General features: G+C 53.2%; 10 protein-coding genes across 10 annotated transcripts; 4 read left to right on the plus strand and 6 right to left on the minus strand.

The window, feature by feature from the left end:
- Nucleotides 1-91: 91 nt before the first annotated feature.
- On the minus strand, nucleotides 92-1,051 carry LRP88_06013 (uncharacterized protein; the record flags this gene model as incomplete). The annotated part of the gene is made up of 2 exons (XM_083242555.1): nucleotides 92-536; nucleotides 588-1,051. 2 exons carry the CDS (start codon nucleotides 1,049-1,051, stop codon nucleotides 92-94), a joined length of 909 nt encoding a protein of 302 aa, XP_083101491.1.
- A 1,336-nt stretch (nucleotides 1,052-2,387) lies between these two features.
- Nucleotides 2,388-2,843, plus strand: LRP88_06014 (kinetochore component CENP-S-domain-containing protein; the record flags this gene model as incomplete). Its single annotated transcript, XM_083242556.1, has 4 exons — nucleotides 2,388-2,420; nucleotides 2,473-2,600; nucleotides 2,653-2,657; nucleotides 2,716-2,843. The coding sequence occupies 4 exons, from the start codon at nucleotides 2,388-2,390 to the stop codon at nucleotides 2,841-2,843; spliced, it is 294 nt and encodes a 97-aa protein (XP_083101492.1).
- Nucleotides 2,844-3,014: 171 nt separating this feature from the next.
- On the minus strand, nucleotides 3,015-3,545 carry LRP88_06015 (uncharacterized protein; the record flags this gene model as incomplete). The annotated part of the gene is made up of 2 exons (XM_083242557.1): nucleotides 3,015-3,376; nucleotides 3,431-3,545. The coding sequence occupies 2 exons, from the start codon at nucleotides 3,543-3,545 to the stop codon at nucleotides 3,015-3,017; spliced, it is 477 nt and encodes a 158-aa protein (XP_083101493.1).
- A 654-nt stretch (nucleotides 3,546-4,199) lies between these two features.
- On the minus strand, nucleotides 4,200-5,277 carry LRP88_06016 (L-serine/L-threonine ammonia-lyase CHA1; the record flags this gene model as incomplete). Its single annotated transcript, XM_083242558.1, has 2 exons — nucleotides 4,200-5,139; nucleotides 5,192-5,277. 2 exons carry the CDS (start codon nucleotides 5,275-5,277, stop codon nucleotides 4,200-4,202), a joined length of 1,026 nt encoding a protein of 341 aa, XP_083101494.1.
- A 2,090-nt stretch (nucleotides 5,278-7,367) lies between these two features.
- Nucleotides 7,368-8,840, plus strand: LRP88_06017 (uncharacterized protein; the record flags this gene model as incomplete). The annotated part of the gene is made up of 1 exon (XM_083242559.1): nucleotides 7,368-8,840. The coding sequence occupies one exon, from the start codon at nucleotides 7,368-7,370 to the stop codon at nucleotides 8,838-8,840; it is 1,473 nt and encodes a 490-aa protein (XP_083101495.1).
- Nucleotides 8,841-9,064: 224 nt separating this feature from the next.
- Nucleotides 9,065-10,748, minus strand: LRP88_06018 (DNA-directed DNA polymerase delta subunit POL31; the record flags this gene model as incomplete). Its single annotated transcript, XM_083242560.1, has 4 exons — nucleotides 9,065-9,285; nucleotides 9,336-10,263; nucleotides 10,322-10,631; nucleotides 10,702-10,748. 4 exons carry the CDS (start codon nucleotides 10,746-10,748, stop codon nucleotides 9,065-9,067), a joined length of 1,506 nt encoding a protein of 501 aa, XP_083101496.1.
- A 571-nt stretch (nucleotides 10,749-11,319) lies between these two features.
- On the plus strand, nucleotides 11,320-12,183 carry LRP88_06019 (CCR4-NOT regulatory complex subunit CAF16; the record flags this gene model as incomplete). Its single annotated transcript, XM_083242561.1, has 1 exon — nucleotides 11,320-12,183. The coding sequence occupies one exon, from the start codon at nucleotides 11,320-11,322 to the stop codon at nucleotides 12,181-12,183; it is 864 nt and encodes a 287-aa protein (XP_083101497.1).
- Nucleotides 12,184-12,588: 405 nt separating this feature from the next.
- On the minus strand, nucleotides 12,589-15,118 carry LRP88_06020 (Mis6-domain-containing protein; the record flags this gene model as incomplete). Its single annotated transcript, XM_083242562.1, has 8 exons — nucleotides 12,589-13,571; nucleotides 13,620-13,737; nucleotides 13,788-14,051; nucleotides 14,122-14,268; nucleotides 14,318-14,441; nucleotides 14,490-14,561; nucleotides 14,612-14,987; nucleotides 15,046-15,118. The coding sequence occupies 8 exons, from the start codon at nucleotides 15,116-15,118 to the stop codon at nucleotides 12,589-12,591; spliced, it is 2,157 nt and encodes a 718-aa protein (XP_083101498.1).
- A 2,510-nt stretch (nucleotides 15,119-17,628) lies between these two features.
- On the plus strand, nucleotides 17,629-19,023 carry LRP88_06021 (uncharacterized protein; the record flags this gene model as incomplete). Its single annotated transcript, XM_083242563.1, has 1 exon — nucleotides 17,629-19,023. The coding sequence occupies one exon, from the start codon at nucleotides 17,629-17,631 to the stop codon at nucleotides 19,021-19,023; it is 1,395 nt and encodes a 464-aa protein (XP_083101499.1).
- Nucleotides 19,024-21,753: 2,730 nt separating this feature from the next.
- On the minus strand, nucleotides 21,754-26,628 carry LRP88_06022 (GTPase activating protein; the record flags this gene model as incomplete). The annotated part of the gene is made up of 1 exon (XM_083242564.1): nucleotides 21,754-26,628. One exon carries the CDS (start codon nucleotides 26,626-26,628, stop codon nucleotides 21,754-21,756), a length of 4,875 nt encoding a protein of 1,624 aa, XP_083101500.1.
- Nucleotides 26,629-27,094: the final 466 nt, after the last annotated feature.

Genomic DNA, 27,094 nt, shown 5'->3' on the forward strand with positions numbered 1-27,094 from the left:
CGTAAGCGACCGGTTGCTTTAGCCGGGAGCAACATTCCGGGTATCTCATTCTCTGTTGATCCTTTGTTCTCATCCGCACATTCCCAATTTCTTAAGCACGATCGTAGACACCGTCGTCATATCGGTAATTCGGGTTGTTGTGGTTGTTGTGAGGCGGCTGCGTGACACCGTACTCGGGCTCCGGATAGTGGATCTGCCCGTACCCGTCCTGGCGGCCGTGGTTGGCGTCGGGGTAGCTGTACCCGTTGCTGTCGTACTTGTTGTACGTGCTGTCGGGGTAGCTGTTGACGGCGGTTCGCTCGGTTCCATGGCTCTGGCGGCCGTTGTCGTTGAGCTGGTCGGGGTGGGTGTGCTCGGGAAGCTCGTTGTCGTCGTTGACGGCGGCCGTCTTGCGACGGAACAGACGGGCGAAGAAGCCGGGTCGCTTGCCGTAGCCGGAGGTGTAGTTGTTGGCGGGGCTGGGGCCGAAGCGCTTCTCCTTGTTGTGGTGGCGGGCGAGGGCTACCTCCATAAGGATGGAGAAGACGAAGAAGAAGCTGTGCTGATGTCAGATAATGAAATTGGACGGTGTGAGATGGGGTACATACATCGCAATGATGGAGACGGCCAAGCAAGCAGATTGAAGTCTGCAAGCGACGCGATAGCTAGGGAGGGCCGTGAAGCCATCGCTTCCCTTGGCTGTCTGGCTAGCTTTACCTTTGCCGAATGGAGTGTCTAGATAGCCATCGCAGCTGCTGGCTCCATTCTTGTTGGCGACGGCAACGTAGATGAATGCGCCGATAAATGCGACATCGAGAATAATGGCAATGAAAGAAGAGAGGGTCCGTCCTGCGAGACAGCAGAGGAGGAGCAGACCAGCGAGGGTGTAGAGCACAGCAATGCCTGAGATGCCCTCGACGGCGCGGACCGTGTCGCTGATGGGGAGCTTGTGGTTGTGGAGGGCGGCGAGAAAGTACGAGTAGATGGCGAGGATGAGGGCAGCACAGCCAAACTGGACTCCGCGGATGAACCACTGGAGGAACTTTAGAGTGACGCCTGATCTTGCGCCCATGGTTGGTGAGGTTGTCGCGACTTGTGTGAAGAGGTGATGTGCAAGTTGGTGAATTTGGGTCAAGGTTGGGAGAGATCAAACGACAATGGTTTAAACACCAGTAAGCGGACGAACGCAGGTTTATTTACAGGGACGGTTCAAAGGTAAAAGTACAGTAGCATTACGTAGGCGCCGTTCTGGGCCGAAAATCCGAAAGCATCTGATTCGAGTGTGTGGATGGCTGTTCCTGTTGCTTGATGGATCCCAGGATGGCTGTGAGTGGCGAGAGGGAGCTTTGGTCAAAGGATGACGAGGTTTGTGTGGCTGGTGCATTAAGCCATGGCGTCAGGAAGTGTGGGGTTGGATTTTAGGAGTAGCCTATTGGATGGAGGTGAAACACAGCCATCTTCGTGAGTGGGGTGATTGGCTCAACTGTGGCTTGGACGAATTGCGAGATTCTGGAAGCCATGCAAAAGCATCTCACCAACCTTTTTTTGTTCTTGTTTTCTGATCCGCTGCGATCTCTTATCGCCAAGTCGGACCTTTTCTTGTAGAGTTTACACCTTCGCATATGCGTTGGGAAAATGTTGAACGCAAGCTTCAACTCGCAGGCGCCATCACGTGTCGATCACCATCAGGGTCTTTGGGTCCTTGATGGAGTTGATGATGCAAGAGCTCCAGCGCTGATCATCAATGTGATGACGAACGAGTTCGGGAACTTTCAGAAGCAGAATTTTCTAATTGACATAAAAGGGAATGATTTACAGGGGATTATAGACTTGCGAGAATTATGGCACTGAATTGAGCTTGAACGGTGGTGGTTGAAGTGCTGTGTGAATGGCATGACGGAACAACGCTGATACTTGGCAAAGTCCCTTTGAATGGATGATATATTGTGACACAGCCAAGGGCCCTTTCCAATTTCAAACGGAAATAGTGTTTGAGCATAGTTCAACTATGCTTTTGTATTTACTAGACGAATGGTCAGTATCATCCAGTATGGTTAAACGTCTGCATAGGTAGGTAGTCTGGGTTTATGCTTGGTTATCGATGTTGCGCAAGGCCCTGTTGGATGGTATTGCCAGCGCAACACAAGATAGTATCAATGCCATAGTACCTTTTGTTTCTGGTCTCTTCTCAAAGAATTGAAAGAGTTCCAATCATACACAAATATTGTCTCCTTGTATCATGAATGTGGCTTTATTTCGCTGTTGTGCAACCAAGTGAACACCCCGCCTCTTTATTCGTAGGTAGGCACTTTCACAGGCACCCTCTGTACCCCGCGACGCGTCTAGGCACGCCCTGACCTTTTCAGTACTGCTTCACCATTTCACATTAAACTTCACCAACGCATGAAATGGCTGACACAACAGGCGATGAGGATCGCGAGGTATTATCACAGACCCGTTGACATTTGAGACATTAGCTTATCAACTCTCTAGCGCCTCAAGGCCGCGCTGTGGTACGCCGTCGGTCAGATTGTCGACGAGCAGTCACTCATCCGCAACCGCAACGCTACGCCGCAGTTTATCGGCGCCCTCACAGAGCTCGTCTGGGCCCAGATAGGTGTGTATCCTCTTTGTGCTTCATATCGACTAGGTGCTGATGAGGCCGGGCGTTAGAAAATGTGGCCACCGACTTGGAGACGTTTAGCAATCACGCAGGTCGCACAACTGTGACGACAGATGATGTCCTCCTGCTCGCTAGGAAGAACCCGGATCTGCACCAAATCATGAAGGACTTTATTGATCAGGCCAAGGCGGATAAGGAGGCAGCCAAGGGGAGAGGGAGCACAAGCAAAGGAAGACGGTAGACAGTGTATGGCACAGAAGAAGGTATGCTGCTGGCATTTGACCTCAGAGAGAAGATTGCTAACATGTGTATACAGATTATAGTAATCAATTAATGACTATTTCCCGGCTCACGACTCCTCATTATTCTCATGAAACCCTCAACTCCAAACGCCTCATTAAAACTGAATCCCTCACATCCAAGCAGCCACTGCGCCCAAGAGAGGCAAGAGAAGCAAGACCCTGTTGCTCGTGGAAGCCACAGCAGAGTTGTCCTCATCATCATCATCGTCGTCGTCGTCGCTGCTACCCTTGTTCTTGCTCTTGCTGGCCTCGGTCTCACCAACAGAGTGCGACTCGGCGGTGCGCGTCGCCTCGGCCTTGTTTCCGTCCTTGATACAGTACTGCACATTTCCGACGAGGTAGCACTGTTCGTCGGGTTCGCAGTAGAAGCCAGTGTCGCAGCATGAGTAACCTGTGGGCATGCAGACGCCTTGGACGCTGCCGACACAGCAGGAGGTGTCGGAGTTGACGCAGTACCAGTCGATGTTGTACTCTGCGGGACGTGTTAGGATTTTTTCTACATGAATTTTCAAGAAGGAGTACCTACGGTCGGTTCCGCAGTAGTCACTGCGAGGTTTGAGACTCTGTGTCTGTGGGTTGGGGGTCATGGCCATGGCAGAGCCAGCCAGGAGGACCAATGAAGCGGCAAGAGTCTTGGACATTTTGAAGAGATTTCAAAGGTTTCTTTGACTCTGTATAATTGAGAGTGAGGCTTGCAGTTTCTGATGCATTCTCTCATCTCTCGTCCATCCCCCAACTTCTTATACTCGTCCAAAAAACTCGTCCTCCGCTCTTTGAGCCACCAATTTCCAGCCGCTTCAATTCCGCCTCGACAAAACTTCAAAACGCCTCGATGGCGCTCCCCCGATAACGCCAATTGCTTACGGCGTCACCAGTTCACGAGTCCTAGAGCCTTTGTCCGGGCGACGACTCTTTTGCTGGAACGCCACCAGACGCCACTATTGAACGGCTGAGGAGGGCCCTGGCAGGTGGCCGTCAGCCCTGCAGCAGCCTGCGACGAGTTGGAGGCTTCGCCGGTCAATATTGGCTGAGGCTGCGCTCTTCACACGTTTCCCCATGCGGTGCAGAGGTGTCTAAGATTACCGCCGTGGCTCTATATTAAGCATATTGCTCAAGCATATGTTGTACGAGAGGCGGGTTTTAATTTCAACGCTAGACCTAAATCACAAGTTTAAACGACCCTGATCTGCCTTGTCCTATTTCCTTTTCCTCTTGAATATGCCCGAGCTATAACGCCAGGTCGCATCTAACTGAGCGTCCACCCAATCTATTGTCTCGTGAGTCAACTGAAGGCTTTACACCTTGATGGAGGACTCTGCTTGATACTTTTCCTTGTATGTCTGCAGCATGCCTAGAGTGACATTGGAACCGCCGCAGACCACCAAGACGACATTCTTTCTGCTCCATTCCTCGTCAGACAAGCCCTTGCCAAGGAATGTCCGCGAGTCCCCACGGTAAGCAATCGCTAGAGTCGCTCCGCATGCCACCTCGACGAGATGCCTTCCATCGTCTGCAAACCGCACGCAGCTGATGGCGGCATCAGCATCGGAAACCACCAGGCTCTTCATCGTGCCGCTCGGGTGTTGGCTCCACTTCCAAGTCTGCTCCGACACGCGCGTGGCACCCAGGGATGTTGCTATCGAGGCCATCTCGGGCAACGTTACGTGCTCGCCTGCCTTGACGCTGGCGTTGAGGCTGTCGGCGCCCACTGTCTCGACCGCGAGCACGGTTGGCTTTGTGGTTGACCATTGATGACCCTCGACGCCCTGCATGAGGCCGTTGACTAGACCACCGCCTCCGACGCTGCACACGATGCCATCGATGGGCACGTCGAGCTGCTCCCGTAGTTCATCAACAATGGTTGAAGCTCCATCCCATACATGAGGATGATCAAACGGGGGCACATAAACGCCCGAGGGATCATTGGCCAGTAGCTCCTCACGGAGGTACTTATCAGCGGCAGCCCAGTTCTTGCCAACCTGCTTGACCTCGACGCCGAGCTCTAGCAGCTTATCCTTCATGAGCTGAGAGGTGATGGAGGGGATAACAATGGTGGCAGGCTGGCCGAGCGAGAGGGCCGATGTGGCGCACGCGAGGCCGGCGTTGCCGCCCGACGAGCAGTAAAAGTGCACCGGGCCCGGAGCCGAGGCGGCGGCCCTGGTCATGAGGTTGCCGATGCCGCGGGACTTGAAGGAGCCTGACGGCTGCAGGTTTTCAAGTTTGAGGTAGACGTTGCTAGATAGAGAGTGAGTTGTAGATCTGATGATTAGAGGTAAAGGGGACTTACCAGCCTGCTACTTTTGATAGTTGGGGGCTTGGGATGCATGGTGTCTTGATCCAAGGGAGTTTGGCGTCGACGTCGAGAGAGCCCATTGTGAGTGACTTAAGTAGTTGTTGATAATTAAGAATGTGGTGAAAGTGTAAGACGAATGCAGTGAAGGGAGCAAGTTGATATATATCTGTATCGTGGATGGATGGTGTATATCGGTGTTGATCTTCGCTCTCGGCCGGACACGTCCGAATTTGAAACCCGAAAGAAGCCGCTATAGCAACAGAACAAAGGATAAAAAAGTCTATTCAAGCGGCTCTAGTTTGATCAGCAGGGGCAAGTAGTGGCTTTGTACAGACAAGTACTATATGTACCCAAGTGATAAGAAAATTCTTTATTGACAAAGTATCCGACTTTTACGGATAGAACGGGCCTCAATACCCGCGTAACTCTGCCCGTTTTAGCGCTCGCCAATGGTTTACTCGCCTTTTGATTGGCGCGCCCTGGAAGGATTGACATGCGCTTGACATTGGAAAGGCGCAGACGTCGCATGTTCGGGAGTATTCTGGGGCATTTCCAGGCCCTCTTTTAATGTCCTGTTCTAGGGGTCCTCTTTCTGAGACCTCATTCTTCGAGGGTGTTCTTTGTGTCACCGGACGAGACTCTGGATACGTTGACTTTAGGTCGAAGCGGAGACATTGATTCAGATCTCTCACATGACGTTCTGATAGGGTAATAGCTTCGTGCTTCCTCTCAAAAGCACCCTGAAGCCATCGTGACCCCGACTTCCCCGCTTGAGCCGAGCTCCCGAAGTGGTCACGTCGCAACCTCAACAACGTATAGTCGCAACCACCACAAACAAACCGGCAACAAGATACCATTTATAGGGTAATCAGAGATTAATTATAGGGTAATAGGAATGCAGGTGCGCATCACGGCCAGATCAGGGGATGCGATGCGCCCGCCGAGTAGGGGCTCACGTGCCTGACGCAGGGTCGTATACCGAGACAAGATTGACTTTTGTGAGAACTGACCCCCTGAGAACCGTCGAGTTGGACCTTGCGGTGTAAACGAGATGTATCGTCTTGTTCTTGAAAGTCTTTTGTGGTGTTTGATCGTTGCCTGATTGGGTAGTCTCGTGGACGTTGGATAGCGGCAAACTTTGAACGTCGTCTGCTCCTAGTGGTATACATGGGCTGCTTTTCGATTTAGAAGTTAACATTAACTGTATGAGGTGAAGGTGATAAAACTAGGCAGGCTGGAGTCTTGTGGCACCTGCATATGACTTTGTGTTCGTGGCTGTGACAACTAAGATAGTTGAGTAGCTGACGGTTATCGAGTCACTGGGGCCCTGGATGACATTCAAGGACATCCAGACAAAGGTCTTAACTTCAACTGAAATGCTGTAGGCTTATAACTGCAAAAAGTTAGCATTCTGCATATCATTTATCCACAACCGATGTGTGTGATGCCAGCTTCAGTCTCAGGGGGTTGACAGAAAGCGTTGGGTGGAAAGACGAAACACCGTGGTCTTGAACAATACAGCTTAGACGGTATTTATCCGTTGCCTGATTTCAGGATTACCCAATGTTGTCCATATGTGCTCCAGTTTCAGGCCCTTGGCAGGCAGGCAAAGACATCCAGTCCAACGTCAAGAGGGAGTGAATCATGATCCCTTCACTCAACCTACCAAAGCTCGAACTCGACGGGCTTCGAATCTTTTTCTCTTTCATTCATTCAATACTTGCACATACGCGAGTTCTTTTCTCGATTGGCTCCCCCAAACTGCACTCGTTCATCATTGTCATCCCATTCATCTCTCAACAACTTCGAGCCAATTGACCACTCAACAATATTTCGTCTTCAGACCAATTTCAATTTCTTTCAGTTTTCTGCCTTTAAATCTTTTCCCCCCTCTTTCCCTTCACTGTACTCACACTTAGGCTACCCTCATCTCCATTTCACCATAAGACTCTCCTGCCCTCAACAAGAGTCCCTCAATCCCCTGCTTATATCTTCACTCATCATCTTTCTCCTCTTCAGCTCCACAATTCCTTCAACCCACTCTCCTCACTTACACCACTCCACGTCCTATTCAACTCTTTCAACCTCCCACGTCTGGTACGTCTCATACCAACACAACCTCCACTCTCACCTACCCCTTTCTAACTCTCTCAGGTCTTCACAACCAATCATGCCTACAGCGGTTCGCTCTGAGAACCTGCCCATACGGAGCCGGGCAGGTTCACAGCGGACGAGCCGCACCTCTACGCCATCTACGAATGGCTCTTCGTCCGCCACAAGCCGCAAGAGAAAGGCAGTCCCCAACAACCGCCCAGCCAAGAGGCGGCGCCAGTCCACTCCCTCCCAAGATTCCGATTCCGATTCCGATCAAGAAGCTGCTGTTGAGGTTGAGGCTCCCCTTCCGGAAGACTTCAAAAAGGAATTCGGGATCCCTCGCGACCAGTACATTCACGATGCCATCTTGATGGCCAGCATCCCAGAGTGGCCCACTCCAGCTCCAACACCCGCATCTGAGAATGAAGAGTCACTTGACGAAGACGATGTTGCGCCTCCTCCATTCATCTTCTCTGCGTACACCGGGGGTGTGCCGCCGGCCAGGCCCAAGCCCATCCTCAAGCTCAAGCCCAAGTTCAAGAAGGCAAGCTTGATGGGTATGCCCACGGAGGTCAGAGAGGGTATTTACCGCCACATTCTCGTCTCACACAAGCCTGTCCCAGTCTACGACGGATGGAAGCATGTTTACGAGCGCGAGAGACCAGGACTCGACACTTGCATCCTACGGGTGAACCGAAGAATCAACCTAGAGGCGACAGGCGTCCTCTACAGAGAGAACACTTTCCTGTACCGCCTTCGTGATGCCCCTGGGCCATCTCACCAGATGGTAGGGGCTCAGCAGCTGGCTGCAGTAGACGACTACCACCCCGGAAGAGCTTCGAAACCCAGAAAGCATGAGGAATGCACCATCAACGTCGACAAGTTTGGGGAAGACTTCCGGTACTTGACTATCCAGGCCGATCACAATCGTCACTCAGCCCAAACTCAGGAGTTCATGATCGAGGCCATCAAGACATTCGCCAAATTCCCCAGCAAGATGAATGTCCACACCCTGCAGATTGCCATCAGCCCTCGCTATGAGAATGGCACCTTCACCTTTGTCAACTTCTTCCAGCAAGGCTCGACCCTTGTCGAGGCTCTTAAAGGCATCGCTTGTGAGAAGATCGTTATCAAGGTCTGGAATAAGTTTCTCAACGAGGGAGAGGGCCCAGTCAGGAGCGAGATCTCGTTGCCCCTTCAGTACCTTCGATTCGCCAAGCACCGAAAGCTGCAGCAGCTCAGTCGCCAAAGCGGCGGTCGAGAGCCGCTCGACCTGTTCAGAGGTGACCGCCGCATGCAAGATTTTCGCATGGCGGGTATCAGATGGTGCAATCGGCAGCTGGCCGAGCTCGAGTACAAGGTTTTGCAGGCCTGCAGAAAGCACGTCCAAGAGCCTGTCGCCCAGACGAACGGCCAGAACGCGAACGGTGCAGCGGATGACGGCCTCGGGCCTGACGACGAAGAGGCGTTCGATTGGGTAGTGGAAGACGAGACGGACGGGAACTCTGAAGATGAAGGTGATGAAGACTCTGAGTTTGAGCCGAACTGAGGACAATTGGCACATCAAAGGGCGCATTGTGTAACACGGTGGTGCATCCTAAGGAACCAGGCGTTGAAAACGGGAACTGGGCTGGGCAAGGGTGCGATATTCTGGGACAAAGTTGCTTATGAAGATGAAGAGAGCTTAGGTAGCTTGGCCAACTGGTCTATGCATTCGGGGTATTTTGCAACCTATTTTCTAAACCTCCCAACTCCTATTCTGCCCATGTCTGTTTACTTGGCTGATATTTTGACTCTCTCCACCTCAAGCGTCTCCGTGTCCACTAACACAATCTCCTTTGTCGTCGAGAATGATGGCACAGTGATGAGTCTTACAGATTGACCGTCAGGGCCGTGAGCCACCTTGGTTGAGAATTGGGGCTGGCATCCAGCAAAGTATAGGTGTGGGCACGTCTTCATGACAAAGGGGTCGTCTTCCTGGAAAGGATAACTCCCTGTAAATTGTTAGTTGAGCAGAACAGATGATCACAGGTTGAGCACTTACACAGCGTGTCAGGCGCAGTTGGAGCACAGCACCGCCATCGACACATGGCCTCCATCATGCCCAAGCGATCATCACTGCCGACGTATTTAAAGACATCATCGACGTTCTGGCCGCCAGTGCCTAGGAAACGCCATCCCTCGACTTCGGCCTCCCAAGGGTTCGTCACCGTATCAAACCAGCCTGGCTTCGTTGCCGCAGAAGATGGATCACGGGCGTATGCTCGCGAGTTGGGGAACATGGCTGGGTGCACAGGCTGTTGTGGGTAACTGGCATTGGCAGGGTCTTGGCCACCAGGGAGCATCGTCACAGGGATAGAAGGGAGGAGTTCAGCAAGGAAGGCGTCGAAGAGCTGAGAGGGGAGCGGGTTGTAGGCGCTGGAGTCGTAGCCGTACTTCTTGTGGGCTTTCTTCTCCGATTGGGCTTCATCTGCGGCCTGAGGTTTTTGGTCTGTTGTTGAGATGGAGTTTCCGGCGATGATGAGGCGGCTGATATGCGAGACGTCGGCCTGACTGGAAGGACTGAGTGCCTCGCCGAGCAAGTACTCCAGAAGAAGGTCGAGCTCGAGAGCGTAGGAAGCATCGGTACCAGAAAAGGACAAGCCAGACACAATGGCGACTTTGTTGTTACCCTTCTTCCCTTCAGGCGCGTCGGCCATCTCCTCATCCTCGCCCTTGGCCTTCTTGCCGCCTCCGTTGGTGAGGCTCCAGCGCTCTGGCTGGGGAGCTAGATCCGGGAACTTGACATCAATAATCTCGAGCTCGCCATTAGAGTTTTCGGTGCCCATAACACCGATGATGCAGCCCGTCACGAGGTGTAGTGACTTGAGCAAGTCCCCAACAAGCCTGATACGACCTGACTCGTCCTCCAGCATGACCTGGTCGTCGTCGGAAAAGTATTTGGGCGTCAAGATTGGGGCAGAAATCCAGCGCTATAGGTACAAGTCAGCTTGGGGGGTCAGAATAAGGCCAATTGGAAGGGGTTCATACATCCTTAGACACATCCTCGAGAATATTGGGCTTCAGGGGCATCTCCATATACACGGTGCCCGTCACCCAGCAGAGCTCTCCCTGACGGACATCGAGCACTCTCTCAATTCGCTTCGCTGTCTCGCCACCGATAGATGTACCACTCCATGCAGCCTCGGCGACTTGATCGACGGCAGGCTTAATCTTTGTGAGACGCAAGAAGTACATGTCGCCATATTGTTGCTGGTAGGATCGCTGCTTGTCGAGAGCAAAGGATTGCATAGGCTTGTATGCGGAGGGGACTCGGGAAGGGACTTGGTGAGCGGCATCACTATAGGAGTCTCATGTTAGTCGAGATCCCGGATGAGGTGTCGTTATGAGAGCTTGGTAGGAGGACTTGCGATGGCTTCTGGAGGAGGCTGCCCTCTACCTCTTCGAGGGCGACCATTTTGGCAGGACGGTGATGATGGCGCAGAGATTGACTATATTCAAGCTGTAGAATGCCGTTGTCGAATATCTGGATATCACAGTGTCCCGATATTGTGGTTATCGCAGCCTGTGACTGGTGGTCAAAGTTGAATGCAAGAAAACGCGTTCCGAAGCTTGATACGCGTCAGAAACGAAGGTTGGCGTAAAGTGGCTGGACAACGCGCAGGCAGGCATGGGCCACCCCGGCGGGATAGTGGGACGGGGGCAACTCCAGTGGACCCCGAGATTCTCTTTTAGGTGCATGACGTGCTGGATTTGGGCGGTGAGACCGCTGGAGGACGGCGGGGTCATGACCTGAAGACCCCGCCATTCGGAAGAAATGGATGGATTGGATGCTTCATGAGGAGGGGAAAATCTCTGTTTCTTTAACTTTACAACATCTGGCGATTCATAAACGAGCATCTCATAGAAACTAGACTGTATTTTTTTCTCTCTTATTCCCCTCTACGCTTAAGCCTATCTCCTATCATCTCATCAATCACCCTCTCATACCTTATCACATCCTCACTTCATCTCCTCAACTGTCCATCATGGCTGTTCCCCCCAAGCCTCCTCGCATCCAGGTCAACGACCTCTCCTACACGTTTCCTGACTACTCAACTGGCATCAAGAACATCACCCTCGATCTGCCTCCGCGCTCACGCACTCTCCTGATTGGTGCCAACGGCGCTGGAAAGACGACCCTCCTTCGCCTGCTCGCCGGCAAGCGTCTCTCACCCAGCAACACCATCTCCATCTGCGGAGTAGATCCCTTCAAGGAGAGTCTCGAGGGTGTCACTTATCTCGGCCTCGAATGGGTCCTCAACCCCATTGTTCGCAACGATATTGGTGTCAATGAGCTTCTCCGCTCGGTCGGTGGCGATGCTTACCCCGAGCGTCGAGATGAGCTCGTAGCCATGCTCGATGTTGACACCAACTGGCGCATGCACGCCGTTTCTGACGGTGAGCGTCGTCGCGTTCAGCTTGCCATGGGTCTCGTGCGACCCTGGACTATCCTCTTGCTCGACGAGATCACCGTCGATCTTGACGTCCTCAGCCGCGCCGAGTTCCTCGGCTGGCTCAAGCGTGAGACCGAGATCCGAGAGTGCACCATCGTCTACGCTACTCACATTCTCGACAACCTCGCCGGCTGGCCCAGTCACCTCGTCCACATGCACCTTGGCACAGTCAAGGAATGGGATGAGGCTGACAAGATGCTCTCCACCATTGACGGTACTGTGGGCGCTTCCGGCAACAGCCGCCTGGGTGAGCTTGTCCTGAGCTGGCTGCGAGATGATCGAAATGAGCGAGGACCCCGCAGCCATATGAAGCGCGCACCCGAGGGTAAGACGTACGGCTTCGGCGGTATCCAGATCGGCGGCTACGGTGACGAGTCCAAGCAGCGCGAGGTCTAGACACGACTTGACTAGGAGAGCTGCATCGAGGGTTTCTTAACAATCACCTCGAGTTTCATTTGTCTTTGCCTGGAGTTCAAAAAGGACGGGTGGCACTCAACTGCATTTCAGGCGCGCGGGAACACAAGGAAGACGGAGATGACGGTATATGGTGCTCATGCATGGCGTTCTATTTAAAAGAAAACAGTCCTCAACCCTGGTTTCTACGGCGTTTGATACTTTTCAACATTTTCATGCATGGAGGTTCTACTTGGCTGGTGGTTCATGGGTTCTATTCTTTGATACGTGTACTTGATACCCTGTATTTCAACCAAGGGGATAAAGGCTTTGGTCACATCAACTAGACAAGTCTTGATTCATAAAATATCTAGCAGTACTTGAAATGACACCTTGGTACTGACTACACTACCTGACGTGACTTGCCTGAGATCCAGTTGGCATTGTGCCCCCCTCGCCATCCATCAGCTTTCTCAGAACTGTCATCGTATTCTTCAGAAGGTCTGTGATGCCTGCGAGCTCCTTGGCGCTCAGTGTTTCCAACACCTTGATGCGGTAGTTCTGCCACGAGAGCTGTACCCCCCCCGAAGCCGCCAATTGTCCGAGGCTATGCTGTGTCACTGGTCCCTCGTGCCTAGCCCGCAAGGTTCCGTCGGTGTCCATCTCAGCGTCCTCGACATCACGCACGCACTTGATGCTCTGCAGGCACAGAACAGGCGAGTGCGATAGTGACAAGAGTGAGGCGAGGGCCAAAGTCTTGTCCACAGAAGTGACATACGTGGACAGAACGGGGACAAGACGCCGTGAAACCATGCATCCATGTGCGTTGGCGTCACTATCGCCAAATGCACGGCCGCGCCAGAAGCAATTGCACATGTCCATGAGGAAGCCGTTGAACAGGTTGACAAAAGTTCTATTGTATGACGACGAGTCCACTAGTTGGCTTCTGTCCCTGCGAGGCTTAGACAGCATGGCTAACTCAAAGCCCTTCTTGTAGCAGGCGAGGATGGCGCAGATACGCGAGACGGTGGCGACAGAGCTGCTGAAGAAGAGAATGTAGATGAGGAACGAGGGTGGCAACTCGATGCGGATGTAGTTTTTGAGAGTCTCGTGGCCGACGAGACGAGCGTTTTGCTCATAAAAGTCGAGGATGGCGGAGTAGATTGGGAGGGTTGGGCGTGTCTGGACGAGAGTGAGTGCCAGAGGGTTGACGTGACTGATCAAGTCTGTGATGATTTTGCTGGCATTTTCTGGGATGGGGTCACTGGACTGGAGGATGACTGTCCAGTGGTGAAGGAGGTTCTTGTAAAGGGCGAGGAGAGCCAGTTGGGACTCGGGGGTGTTGTCAAGAATTGCTGTTTCCAGCGGTTGGAAGATGTGCTGATAGAGTTCTGTAGGAGTGTCAGTGAGACCTGGTGTAGTAGTTGATGGCAACTAACCTTGAAAGTCTAGCAGGGGGGCGTATGATAGAATCTCCAACATGGAGTCACTACGCCCAGAGCCATTCCATAGAGGGAGGAAGTGGGCAAAGAAGTTCAGGAGAAGTGGAGGGAGGTTCTGTTTCGAATTAGATGGGTTGAACGAAGCTTGGCAGGCAATGGACTAACCTTGGTAGATACCACATAGTCTCGCAAGATATCCATCATATCAAATAGTGTCTCCTCGTTTTCAAATCCTTCGGTGACGTCCTGAAGGGTTGAGTTGAGCCAGTTGGCTATGCGTTGATCAGACTCCTCGCTGGGTCGTAGTAGCATGAGCTTCTGAAGAAGGGGATCGACGAGGACGGCGACCATTTGGTTAGGCAGCTCCAGCTTGTCAATCTTCTTCACAAAGTCGGTAGCACTTTCAATCTCCTCGAGTGTAACCGAGTCCTAATAATGTTAGCAATGGTCGCCAACAGTATTTGAAGTTGCATACCTCTGTCGCATGAGATGTGTGGACCATAGGAACGAGCTTGTTCTTTGCACCGCGGCCAATAGGGCGATGAACTCGGAAACCATCTCGAGGCCTTGAGGTGCCTTCTTGGGCCAGTTGTTGATGCGCCTCCTGGATTTCGTCCAGCCTTGCTCTCCATTGCAGATCAGGGTGCTGAACTGAGTGTTAGAAATGTTGATAAAATGGGAACTCTTGAATGTACCTTGAAGGACGAGGCTTTCCCTCGAACCGCTTCTCCAACAATGACTTCGGGATAGTAGTCTTTGAACACTCTCAGGAGACCAATCAGGCAAGGGTCGTTTCCAGTTTGCCGCGAGAGACTGAGTCTATGTAGCGTCAAACAATTGTAGATCCAAGAGAAGTCTACGACTTACAGAGTCTGGATTCGAAAGGGCCTGACGTGCTTTCTCCGCGTGATGAGGGCCAGAAGGTGGCTGAGATAAGGTCTTAGGGCACGTTAGCAACTGTGTACTCTTAGTGGCCATGGAAAACCTACCGAGTAGCAGCACCATCAAGAAGGTTGAAGAGGACAGGGTAAGCTTGAGAGAGGATTTGAGGTGATTCAAGGTTATGGTGCACCATGATGAGCCACTTGAGAAGAGCAGCCTGCAGGGTCAAGGACGGCTTTAGCTTTCCATAGCCGAGGCATGACACTACTCGCAGAGTGGAATCTCGCGATACGGGGGCAATAGGGTAGATATTTCTGATAATGGCAGCTTGACTTGCTTGGTCTAGATGGTTTGGTGTTGTGATGAGATTGATGAGGTCGTCCAGCGTGTCTGGCAGGACGCCCCATTCGTAGGCGAGGGAAGTGAGATTGGCGACAGTGGGTTTGATGCTGGTGGTGCGGGACTTGGCGGGCAATTTAGAGGCTGGTTGAAGTGTAAGTATGAGTCTAGAAATCTTTGGACTGAGTCGTGATAGTCTCACCCTCGATAACATCGCCAACCAGAAGCCGGAGCTCATCATGGCCCGCCGAGGCGGGATCTGTGTCCGTCTCCATCATCACAACAACTGAGCTATGACTTCTAAACAAACAGCTGAGCCCCGTTGTTAATTGCCAGATCGGTGGTCAACCGGCAAGAACACAAGGGGCACCGGATCGGAGCGGCTGGCAAAGAGTCGGCGCGGAACACGGAGAAGAGGAGTGTGAATTAGGTGGGACACCCCGGGAGACGCGTCGGAGAAGGAAGACGCGTTTTCGGAGGACGAAGTGGGGCTTCCCGGGGCGGGGCCTGAGCTCGCTGTTTGTGCTCCGTACTGTGTACGTACGGTAGCAGGAACCAAATTCCTGTGTTACCTTGGCCTCCTGTTGCATAGGGGGGCTTCCTAATTTAGTCCTTAATACTGCAAGTTTGATTGATATCACATATGGGCTGTTTCGTCAGTATATTACATATGCCGGGCTACCCAACTGTCACCAACATGCTGACAACCTCGGACCTTGTTTCAGCTAAATCAGTCGGGCAACGAGAGAAAAAAAGAAACAAAGGGGATTTGCCAACGTTCAAAAGCCTTCAGGTGCCCAGAACCGGCATCGAAGCAGGCTTGGCAGATGTTGCAGTTGGTCACTACCCGGACCTGATTGCTGAGAGGCACGACTCCAGTCCCACCCAGCTACCCGCAATTTTCCCAGGGCAACTCCAGTGCCATTGTTACTCTGTCAACCCTCGTGAGACGGGGAGATCAGTGCGATGAAGCTTATTTCGACTTCCGGGTGGCAAGGGCTTTCGAGACATGGCATTCCTGTGCCGCCAGGGGGGATTCTCGCTTCTCTCTTGGAGTCATGTAGTCGAGCCAAGCATTCCCGAGATCGTAGGCTAGGCCATCGTCGATGTTACGCCAGGGACAATCCCTATCTCTTTGGAGTCGTTTGAGCCGACAATAGTAGCTTTTAGCTACGTCAGAAGTTTAAATTGAGTTGCACCTTGCAGATAGCGTTGAAAACTGCAAAGACGTTCACGTCATTGACCGTTGACAACCGTTCTTTCCCTCTTATGAATACCGTGCCTTCCTCCTGTCAACCTCCTCATGCCTCTGGGGAAGGGAGGACCCTAACCTCTTCTAGCTGCTCGCTTCTCCCCTTGCTCCTGGTCCTTCCTACCTCGGATCAAAGAAACGTCATTCTTGTAAACCTCTTCAATCCCCCATCGACGCCCTCGAAACTTCCTCCTCCTCTCATCTCGCCAGGGCTTCCACCACGCGCCTAGACTAGTCACCGATGTCTCAATCGGCCGACCAAACCCGCTGCTGCTTGCAACCCAACCCACCTCATCCGGCGTTACACTGGAAGGGAATATCCCCGGTCGGCCAAGCCGCCTTGCAGGAGGGCCAAATCATGCCCATTCGACAGCAGATACGATCCCTGGGCACGGTTGATTCGTCATCGAGGTGATTGGGATGGCAGTCTGGTGCTCTGGAGCTTCAATTGGCGCATGGTACGACCCTCAACGGTTTCTCTTGCCATGTCTGTTCAGAAGGGCAAAAGGGGACATCCATTAACTGCCTACGAAACGGGCGTCTCCCACTTCTTCAAAGCAAGCGCCCAGGTGGAATGAACGACCATTTCCAAGCCGCTGGCCAGCAAAGAATGGCTGGCATTCCCCCTGCGGCTTGCATCTTGATCGATCCATGGCCCGTCTCCCTTCTCATGATCGAAACTGCCGCCTCGAGTCATGGCAGTACTCGGGCCGCGCTGAGTCTGACGCCCACCTCGTCCATCCTTGCCAAACGGCTTCGCCGGCTCTGCCGACGTGCATCTTCGTGTTACCTTCGGTCAGCCTCTCGCATGCGCAGCCTGACTCCCCAGTCGCCTTCCCCGTCGGTACGGATCCTCGCCATCCCATCATTCCTGGGATCCCACCCACAGTCTCGCCCGTCTTGACCTCTAGCCGGTCGTGCCCGAGGCTGAGCTGCTGGGCCAGGTATCCTTGCGCATCCTGGCAACTGGAGAGTCACTGCAGCCCTGGCGCATCAAGGCGGCTGATGCTGATACCAATCGACACCGGAGCCTTCGTCCCAACTACCCCCACTAATCTAACCCATTCCTGATCTCTTCCATCAGTCTGGACGGTCAAAACCACGGGGCCCCAGCAACGCCATACAGGTCGTTGCCGTCACAAAAGACTCCATTCGCAGACCGCCCGCCGCCCAGTCTCAACTCCCTGGGCAGCAGCTTCTCTTTCACCCCTTCAGTGAACTGTCTCCACTTAGACGTCTTTTTCAGTTTACGCGAGCTTCGCCGCCGCTCTTCATCGCCAGACACCGTTTTCAGAGGCCCTTCCTCAAGTTGCGAAACCTGGATCTGGATTTAGACCCAAGTGCACAACCTTGCCACCACGCCCGATATCGCTTCAACACGCCCGAGTCTCTTGAGACGCTGACAACCCGGTTTCCTGATCAAGGAGGTTCGGGGCTTGTGAGGAACGCACCCAGCCAAAGGAGTCATTGTCATCAGCAACTTGCAGCTTGCATCGGCCATGTAAATCGCCAAACTGAATACAGCCACAGATGATGTCGAGTTCAAGTTCACGAAGCCAGACCTCGTCAGCTGCTTTGCTGTGGGATCACCAGGATCTGGTCCCCATTCAGAATATTCTAGCTGACGAGGAACTGGTTCTGCTGCTGACTCCGGCCGTTGTTCCTCTAAACACGAATCTAACTAGCACGAGTGATCCATTCGAACCCCTCGGCCGGGCACTTGCGAGGAGGCATCCATGGATTCGCCACGTACCATATGTCAAAGACCGTGGCATTACGGGCACTCATGTGGCATTCATCAATCGGGCCAGAGTCGTCATTTTTGTGCTCGCTGGCTTTTCCTCGGATGAGGGTACTTTCCAGCTAGAAGTGGCTGGAATAGTTCGAGAAGTGTGCGAGGAGCGCCCAACAGCCCTTGTGGCGTGCTGTCAACTTCCCGAAGATGGACACGATCGAATTCACGAACTCGGATTTCAGACAGTGCTGCAATGCCCTGGATATTCCGCAGCAGACCTGGAAACTATTGCAGCCCTCTTGACAAATACGACAGAGCCGGCAATGGACATCGATCCTGAGCCCCGAGCACTGTGGCCAATCCAATCTTGGAACTACGAGAGAGATCTTCCAGAAGTGCACATGTTGTGGTTAGCGGCCCTGCCGCCAAAATTCCACCTCAGTCGCGCTGTGCTTGGCTCGTTATTGAAGCGCGACGGGTACGCCATGCACCACATCATTCGGGAACCCAGCAGCGGGAGAATTGTCGGATTTTGCGCAACATTCACCACGTTTGCGGACAGCAGCGGCGACCGACTTATCGGGTCCATTGCTGCCATTATTGCCCACCAGGACTTTCGAGGTCGAGGAATTGGGCGCATGCTTCACGACGAAGTTCTAAGCAAACTCAACAAGATCCGAGGCGTCGGTCGAATCCAGATTGGAAGCACATTCCCACGGTTACTTTACGGCTTACCTGATCCCGTGGACAACAGCGAGTGGTTTGAGAACCGAGGGTGGAAACTAAACGAGCTTACGCCTGGGAAAGGCCGAGCCGTGTCAGACTGGTGTTTGAGATTCGCGGATTCCCCAGTCCCCGACCTGGCTTCTGCGGGTTTATCTTTCAGGCCATGCCAGCTTCCAGATGCCCATCATATCATCGGCATGGCGAATAGGGAGTCAGAGAGGAAGTTTGGGTTTGGGTGGTACGACCAGTACGCCAAGACAATAGACAGTTGTCATCTCAGCGATGTCATCGTTGGACTTGAGGGGGATAATTTGGTTGCGGCAGCCATAACATATTTCCCCAACAACGGCAGCCCATGTGCTGCAGATATCCCATGGCCAGCTGCAGTTGGGCAAGATATCGGAGGCGTTTCATGCATTTGCATTAAAGGCAAGTTATACTGCTACCACGCAAGTATCCTGCGCTGACTGGAAACCAGATGACGATCCAGACATGGTGAACCGCCGGGACTCTGTCATGATCAGATTGCTTCTGGCATGTCGCCAATCACTCACTGAGAGGGGCATGGTAGGGATGTTTGTAGATGGAATCAAGTCTGACGAGAACGTCTTGTCATCTCTCGGTAAGGACCAATATCTGAGGTGAGAATCGCAGGATGGCTAACAATGATACTCTACAGGGTTTCGGAAATGGGCAGAGTACAAAGAAGTCTGGCGCAAGATCTAAGCTGAGCACTCTCGGCCAGCCGCTGCTCACAAGCTCCCACTCTAGCGATTTGCTTCTGACAGACCGCTTCAATGATGAGGAAATGGGACAGGGCGCTGCCCTCATCTGATGGAAGGCGACTCTCACTGGAAGCCAGGAGGAATCGGAGGCAGGACACCGTCAAGCTCAAGTCCGAGTTTCAGTTCTAAGCCAACACTTCTCTAAGCAACTTTCGGTCCATCTACCTGCCTGTAAGCGACGACTCTCTTGTTGCGCATGTCTTTGTCTTCTGTCCGTCCACCTGTCTGTCCGCTACGCCCGCCTCCTGTCCTCAGTGACAAGAGATTTGAATACGCCAGGGCCCTCTTTTTTTCTGGATCATGCATACGCAATCAATCCCCAACCTGCGCGCGTCTGCAAGCGACAACGTGCGGTTCTGCCCTTGGACAGCCTGCCCGGAACCGCAGATGAAAGGTCATGAAGATCGCAACCCTTTCGAGTCACTGGTCTGTTGGCGTGGAGCTGACAAAGTGGTATTCAGCTCGCCTCACGAAAGACAGAAGGGACAAGCAAGACAAGACAGACGGGCAGACAGCAGACAGGCTTGACAGCACGCCACCGCGCTGTGTTACTGAAGCAACCCTGGTCCCAGGCCTGGCAGGCCTGGCTTGACTTTGAGGGTCGAAGCCAAGGAAGGGAAACTCGCTGAGTCTGCTGATTTGCTCCTGGGGTTGTCCAACTGTCCCCGCCATGCGGGGAACCCCTCGTCGTTCACCTTGCGGCACCGCAGTCGTGGAAGGATTACCGCATTTAGAAAACTCATTGACGGATCTATCGGTCTAGACGGTCCAGAGATTTAGCCCGCTGCGGCACGCTGCATGGCTGGCTGACAGGTCATATTGGCCCTCTAGGATTGGGTCGAAACTCGCATCCACGAGTTGGCCATGCGATGATGGATGGCGGCAGCCCGTTGTTTGCAACCGTCATCCCGGGTCTCATTTCGGCAGCCCGTTGGCTTTATACCACCTACCATACCATACCATAGCGCACCGCACCGCACCGTACCGCACCGTACCGTATCACATCACACAACTCGGTCTTGGGTCGCTTTTAGCTCGACTGGTCACGTCGTAGCTCGATGTGCTGCCGTGCCGTTATTTCGATAGCCATACCTACTCAACTTCAAACACCAAACAGCTTCCCGGTAGACTGTCCACACCCGCAACTCTTCTGTTGCTTGCAGCTGGTTCAGCCCCTTTCTTGAACTAGCCACTCGAGTTTCAAAGGCCCATGATGGCAATAGACGCCAAGTGTGATCGACCTCGATGTCTCTTCCAAGCCCCCACGTTTGTCTCTGCAGGATTGCCTGCCAGTCGAGACAACCGCGACCCGTGTTCTGATTCGCGGCTCTACGACTTTCCTTGTTGAGAGTCGTGTCCCAAAGAGATGCCCTCCCTTTTCTCTTGTGTCACCATGATTGTGTGCCGGCTGACCATGTTTTCGATTGGGCGCAAGCAAGCAAGCAATCCTGTTTTTTTCCTGGCTGGGCATTCATCCGGTGGATTCCGCAGACGCCGCAGCTGTGTAACCATGGATGGCTGGCTGGCTGGGTTATCAATGGCCCTCCATCCCATGCCGTCCCCAGCTCCGCGGACAAATCAGCCCTGGGCCATGTGTGGGTAGGCGGACCGCTGCCACGATTCAGTAGTCGGGATTGGCGGCAGGGGGCTGATGAAGGAGAGGGCAGGAGGTCGGTAACTGAGCCTGAGCCCCGAGTGCCCGGTCCGACAAGCGGACACGGACGAAGCGCCGATAGTGAGCGCCGGTCAGACCGACCCATCAGGCCCAATATCCAAAGCGCGCTGGATGCAGGTTACACGACAGCTTCCCGCCTGCGTCACACAGAAAGGGCAGGAAATGACAGGTTTTTCATCGGCTGATTAGGCCGGATACCCATCCATGCAAAGGAGCGAGCACACCTGAACGGACGAGAGACGCTTTGAAGACATGTTAAATCCGAGGAGGGGAAATTGCTGGACCGCGAGGTCCTCAGAGGTACTATTTGTTTTTGTCTTTGCAGTGTAATCAATCGTATAGCCGCCTCACCGACACAACAAACAAGATCTCGTAGACAAAAGAAGCCAAGTCAAATGATCCATCCATCCATCGTTTATCCAGAGCAGGATGCAGATCAAGGGTATTTCAAGCCAAAAAGCTGTTGAGAAAAAAGGGGGAGAGAAGCAAATATACGCAGCCAAACTTTGGACAGAGAGCACAATAATGAATAAACAAACGAACAAACGAACAGCATGATCAAAACCCAAGCAAGAACTTTTTGTATCCGTGATTCCCTCGTATAGATAGACGCCTCCCGCACCTTGAACAAGGATCAAATAGACTCCATCATCTTCATACACACAGCACTCCTTTTTTTTAAATCCCTGTTTCCCCCTCTTTCATTCTTCAACTATCCTTGGTGAATGTTCGCTCGCCTAAGCCCATTTTGAGAAGTCGACCGTGTCAACAATAGAGTCCTGCCCATGGACTGTGCCAATCTCTGTATCGTTGGTTGTAGTGGATGATGACAGCATTGATGACCGGTGAGAGGTCTGTTCGCTCGTGCTCGTGAAGAAAGTCGCAACACTGGTACGGCGTAGACTGGTAAAGCTATCCCGAACAGTGCTAGCCGGCCGTGAAGCGGCCTCAGCCTGTTGTTGCAGCAGTTGTTGTTGATGTAGCGGTGTTGGGCTTCCCAGCGACGAGCTTTGCGAGGCTGAGGGTGTCAGCTGCCCCGACTTTGACGGGGCGTGCTTCTCGCGAAGTCGCTTGATAGCACGAAGACGGCTCCGCCATGAGCTAACATGTTCTCCACCCTCGCGGTTTGCCCAGACATGCGAGAAGACGGAGGCGTTTAGCGCAAGCAGACGGATCAAACCTGGCAGCGCCTTGAGAGAGACCATCTTTGTCTCGGAAGCGGGCGAGATCTCGGGGAAGCCCGGCTTGCTCATGACTTGCACACGATAGAAAGGTTGGCTGTGCTTAGACGTGTCCCTGGCAGCAATAAACGACGCTCGCGACGCAGGTGTGATGACAATGTGTACAAAGTTGAAGTCGCCGGGGAACGTGTCGAACTTGAAGGGCGCTCCGGAATCGTTGAAAACGATGTTGACAAAGTCGTTGCCGATATGACGCTTCTTGAGAGTACATCGGGGGTCATGTTCCAGGTTGGTAGGCATCTGCGTTGTAACATGGAATACAATCTCGGTGACGCGATCACGCCAGCAGAACGTGTATTGACCATCGGAATCGAATTCGCGGTCAAGACCATGGGTATTGAACGTAGCCCCCTTGAGCTTGGTCAGCGTTCCCAGGTTGTTCAGGAACTCGACGTAATCGCTGCTTCCAGAGACATTGGCAAGGATCTCGGCTTCGTCCGACTGGCCTTCTCCGATATAAATGACTCCAACTTTGTGGCCATCAACAGTAGAGCTTCGATCAAAGACTCGAATAGCTCTATCAACAACCTCATCATCGGGTAGCGGGATGGGCCGCGCCAGATCGTGACCTTGAGGGACCGATGACATGAGCTGAACGAGCAGGTGGCTAGGCAAGATGGTGTTGGTTGATGGCTGGCCCTCTCTGCTAACATCGACATAACTTTCCGTCTGATGGGGAGGTGGTGGATCAAATGCTTCTCGAACCGTAAAGACAGAAGTGCCCGATGGCTGTCTCTTCACGATTTGTGCCCAGCCCGTGGTCGTCGCCTGCATCACCGTGACGATACTATACCCTACCAGCCAGTTCTTTTTGATAATCTCGCCGAACCGGGCCTCCGTGAAGAGAGGGTCCGGCGAGGACTCTTCAATGTCGGCGTATGTGACCCTCTGCATGAAGTCGATCGAGGTGAGCGCCTGTTCATTATCGGCATGTCCCTCTTCCGCGTCGCTGTACATGTTCCGAACCAACCATCCCACCATGTTTGCTCGATCAGGGAGCTTGAGGGCCAAGAACCAGAATAAGATAACATGGTATGCCAGTGCATACACATATTGTGGCAGGTCATCCGTCGCACTTGGATGCACTGAGTCAGACGAACTCAGCGGCGTCGATGGCTCGCTCGTGTGGCTGCTCCTGTTGGAATCCTTCTTGTCTCTTACCGATTGCAGGTATCGAATACAGATGCCGAACACAATCTTGTACTCCTCTTCCCTGAAGTTGACATACACGTTGTGTAGACGGCTAAGACAGGCCAGAAACTCGAGAATGTGGATCGAGACGTGCGGTTGAGTGATGATGGTTGACATCTTGGCAAGGAGCTGCACAAGTGATTTGCTCGTCGAAAGGGGCAACTCGTGGCAGCATATAGATAGGGCGTGGATACAGCATTTGGCACTTCGTTCCCAGGTAGCAATGCCATGGACAAACGTCTTGACGATCTCATCCTCGTCTCCCTTCTGGAAGTGATCATGGTAGCTGAGAATCATGGTCAGACTGTGGAAGAGACAGATTGCCACGTCCGCACGTCTTAAGCCCGAAGCATTTGGTGGCTCTTGAAAGGAGTTTGTCCGAATCTGCTCGCAAATGAGCCGTCGAAGCTCCTGGATTTGGGGGATAGTGTCGCAGAAGATGGCGTGGTTGCTCAATTGAGACGGCAGGTGAACAAGAATGAAGCTGTAGACCTCCCAGTCACACCCGTGTAGGAGAGTAAGGACGGCCTCAAGCCAGGTCGCAATATTGAGGACAGAAGTCCCGGGATCGCCATCCTCCTTCTCAGACTTTTCTGTTGACTCATCCACCTCCAATTCTGGTGCGTGAGAAACCAAGACCGGGCTGATGGTGCCCGTGACAGCATCAGGCAGAGCCTCGGGGTCTGGGAGGCTCCAGATTTGATGATACCGACCCGCGCTGCTCCTTGGGACGCTTCCAGTGGCGACGCTCGCGGAACGAATGGGAAGGCCTCTTTCATGGGATTGCCCTTGGCTGAAAGATATACCACGAGAAGCTCGTGCTCCTCCCCCGTGATCACGGCTGAGCAACCGCACCGATTGGGCCGCTTCCTCGGCTTGCTTCTTTGCAAGAGTCTCTGGTGTTCGGCATATAGAGGCAGCGAGGAAGTTGGTCTCGAGGACCTTCGTAATGTAGATGCGGTTCGCCCAGTCGGCACGCAGACGGAACAGTAGCTTCATGGCTGTCAGCCGCGCATCTGCGTCGCAGTGACTTGACTTGGCGATGTTAACTAGAGCATGATATAGTCTTATGCTCTTCCCACTGTCAGTGTCCATTGTCTGTACAAACATTTTGGCATATCCTTTTGCCACAACGTTCGAGGGAGATTGTTCTGGAGACACAGCATCGTCCGAGGGAGCCTGGGCGAGGGGGTTGGGAGAAGCCGTGGACAAAATCGGAGACTTGAGTCGATCGCCAATAACGATGCCCCGCAATGCGTCGATGATGTATTCGAACAGCTCCATGTCACAGGATGCTGCGACCGAAACCATTAGGGACACGATACCTTCGAGCACCAGGACGTCCGTCTCTTCGGCCACATCTTGCAGGACACTCTTGGCAAGGTGAGGAATAAAACTCTGCTCAGGGTCGTCGCCAACCAAGTCCACAACCTCATACGCATCCATGATGGTCTCGAGGGCCCGAAGTCGGATTTGAGAGGATCGTTCGCGGTTTCCAAAGAAGCCCTTCAAGACCAAAACCAGATTGTCTTCCCACTGCAGATCCGAGGGAGAGCAGCACCTGAATTGCTGAAAGTAGTCGAGAACTGAGGAAGCAGTTGCATCAGGGAGATACTGATGAACCTCAGTGAGAAATGTGACGACCGTTGGTCTGGGAACAAAGTGACCAGATTTCTGATTGATGAGAACATCGAGTCGCTTGATGAGAACTATAAGTTCCCGTATTAGACCCTCGTCAGCCTTCTCGTCTCTGCTGTTGTTGCGAAGTCTGTCTATCTCATGGGGTTCGAGAGTGACTCGTTTCGAACATTCCGCGGCGGCCTCAAGGATCACCGACCAATCCTCGTCAATAATAAGGCGATGCATCTGGCCCTCTCCGTCGTCGAACAGACCGTTGATGAGTTGTAGAATTGCAGTCAAGGTCTTGATGGATGTAGCGGACCTCACAATGGTTGTCAGACCGTCAACAAGCAAGGCAAAGGGAACAGCCGGATAACCTTGCTCGGGGGTTTTGGTCATGAGCTTCTGTAGCACGGCCAACGCGCCACGTATCTCTCGGTTGATATCCTTCTCCTGTTTTGCATCACCAGGGTTGTTGCGCAAGATGTCGAGGAGGATACGGACGGTTGCCTGGCCATTGTGACTTTTTAGCAGATTAGACAATGTATGCCACGAGTGGTTTTGCAGGCTTCCCACGATGCAATAGATGGAGCTCAGCACATGGATACAACCTTTGAGCTTCTCATCTGGAATGGATCCAAAAGTCACGATAGCATCGACAACGGCGATACTCGACTTAAGGTCGTCTTCCACGCTGGTGCTCATGCAGATTGCCATCAAGCGATCGACCAAACCAGCCACAGCAGGTTCATCGGCATTGTTGAAGCTGAACTTGATCACATCGATAAGAAAGCTGAATAACTGAGCGAGGTTCTTTTCTTCGCCCGAAACCGCCGCACGGCTCCTGGAAGAGCCCTTGGGAGTCCGAGACGCCCTTCTCCGAGCCGCGCGGACCACATTGTAGGATTCCCAAAGCCAACTAGTCAGCAAAGGGACCAACTGGTAATCAAATCCGGTCAAGACGCGGCCTCGGCGGGTCAGGTCTACAAGAGCTGCCAACTGCAGGTGGAAATCTTCGGCGTTTGCAGGAGCCGTCAAGGTTGCAAAGTACTCCTGCCGCTCAAGGTCTGAAGAGGCATCATGCTTGACACACTCCGTCAGAAGCTCCCAGCCAGCTGCCCGAGCCGCGGTGGGCTTTGCGGGATCGATAAGATCCTTGGCGGCATCCCATATATCCAAAACGGGATTCAGAGGGTACTCGGCGATGGCATATTTCAAAGAGTTGGCAGCAGCGATACGCTCGTTGGGAGAACCGTTCTTGAGAAGCTCGAATGACTCCATGTGACTTGAAGACAAGCCTCGAGGTTGTTGGCCAGGCAGGTTCGCGAGAGGGGCATGAACGAACTCGGCGGTCGGCAACGCAGTAGAGGATGAAGGCGAGGCTATTGATGGCGACGACTTGGAGAGCTTTGAGCTTGTCAGGCCCCGCAGGACGTGGGCAAGGCCACCCTGACGGGACGTATCTGGTGACGGTGGACCATCTCCTGGCTGCGGTGACATGTGCTCTTGTGAAGTCTCCTCGGGGTTTGGATGGCTAAGAGAGGCTAGACGGCGCAGCATGTTAGCAGAAGAACGGACGTCCGTGTGCTAGGGTCGTCGTCATCGGCAAGGTAGATCGGTCGGTATAAATCAGGAATCAAGACAATGAACGAGGGACATGGAGCGAGGCAGGTGCGGGCAGAGTTTCGGCCGGGTTGATAAGCTCAATAAGGTCACCAGTGTCAAGATAGCTTGGATCTGGTGCCTCCAGAGCCTGTGTTCTGGGTGCGACGGACGGTACGGCGTCTCGGATGTCGTATGCAGGTGCAAGATGGGCAGGCAGTGCAGACGAGTCTCACCGGCGAAACATGTGCTACCTAGGCCTACACGGGGCCTGTGAGAGCTTGTGAAGGGTTATAGAGGAGGATGTGGTCATTAAAGGGCGGAGAGACGAGATCGTGGATGACGTCGCAGCCTTGCGCAGGTGTGGTGTTGAAATCGACGAAAGCGATGGCGCGGAGGTGGACGGAGGCCCGGTATGGCACCA

The sequence above is a fragment of the Fusarium phalaenopsidis genome (assembly GCF_050370095.1).
Source record: "Fusarium phalaenopsidis strain FUZ10S chromosome Unknown contig_32296, whole genome shotgun sequence".
Classification (NCBI taxonomy): Eukaryota; Fungi; Ascomycota; class Sordariomycetes; order Hypocreales; family Nectriaceae; genus Fusarium; species Fusarium phalaenopsidis.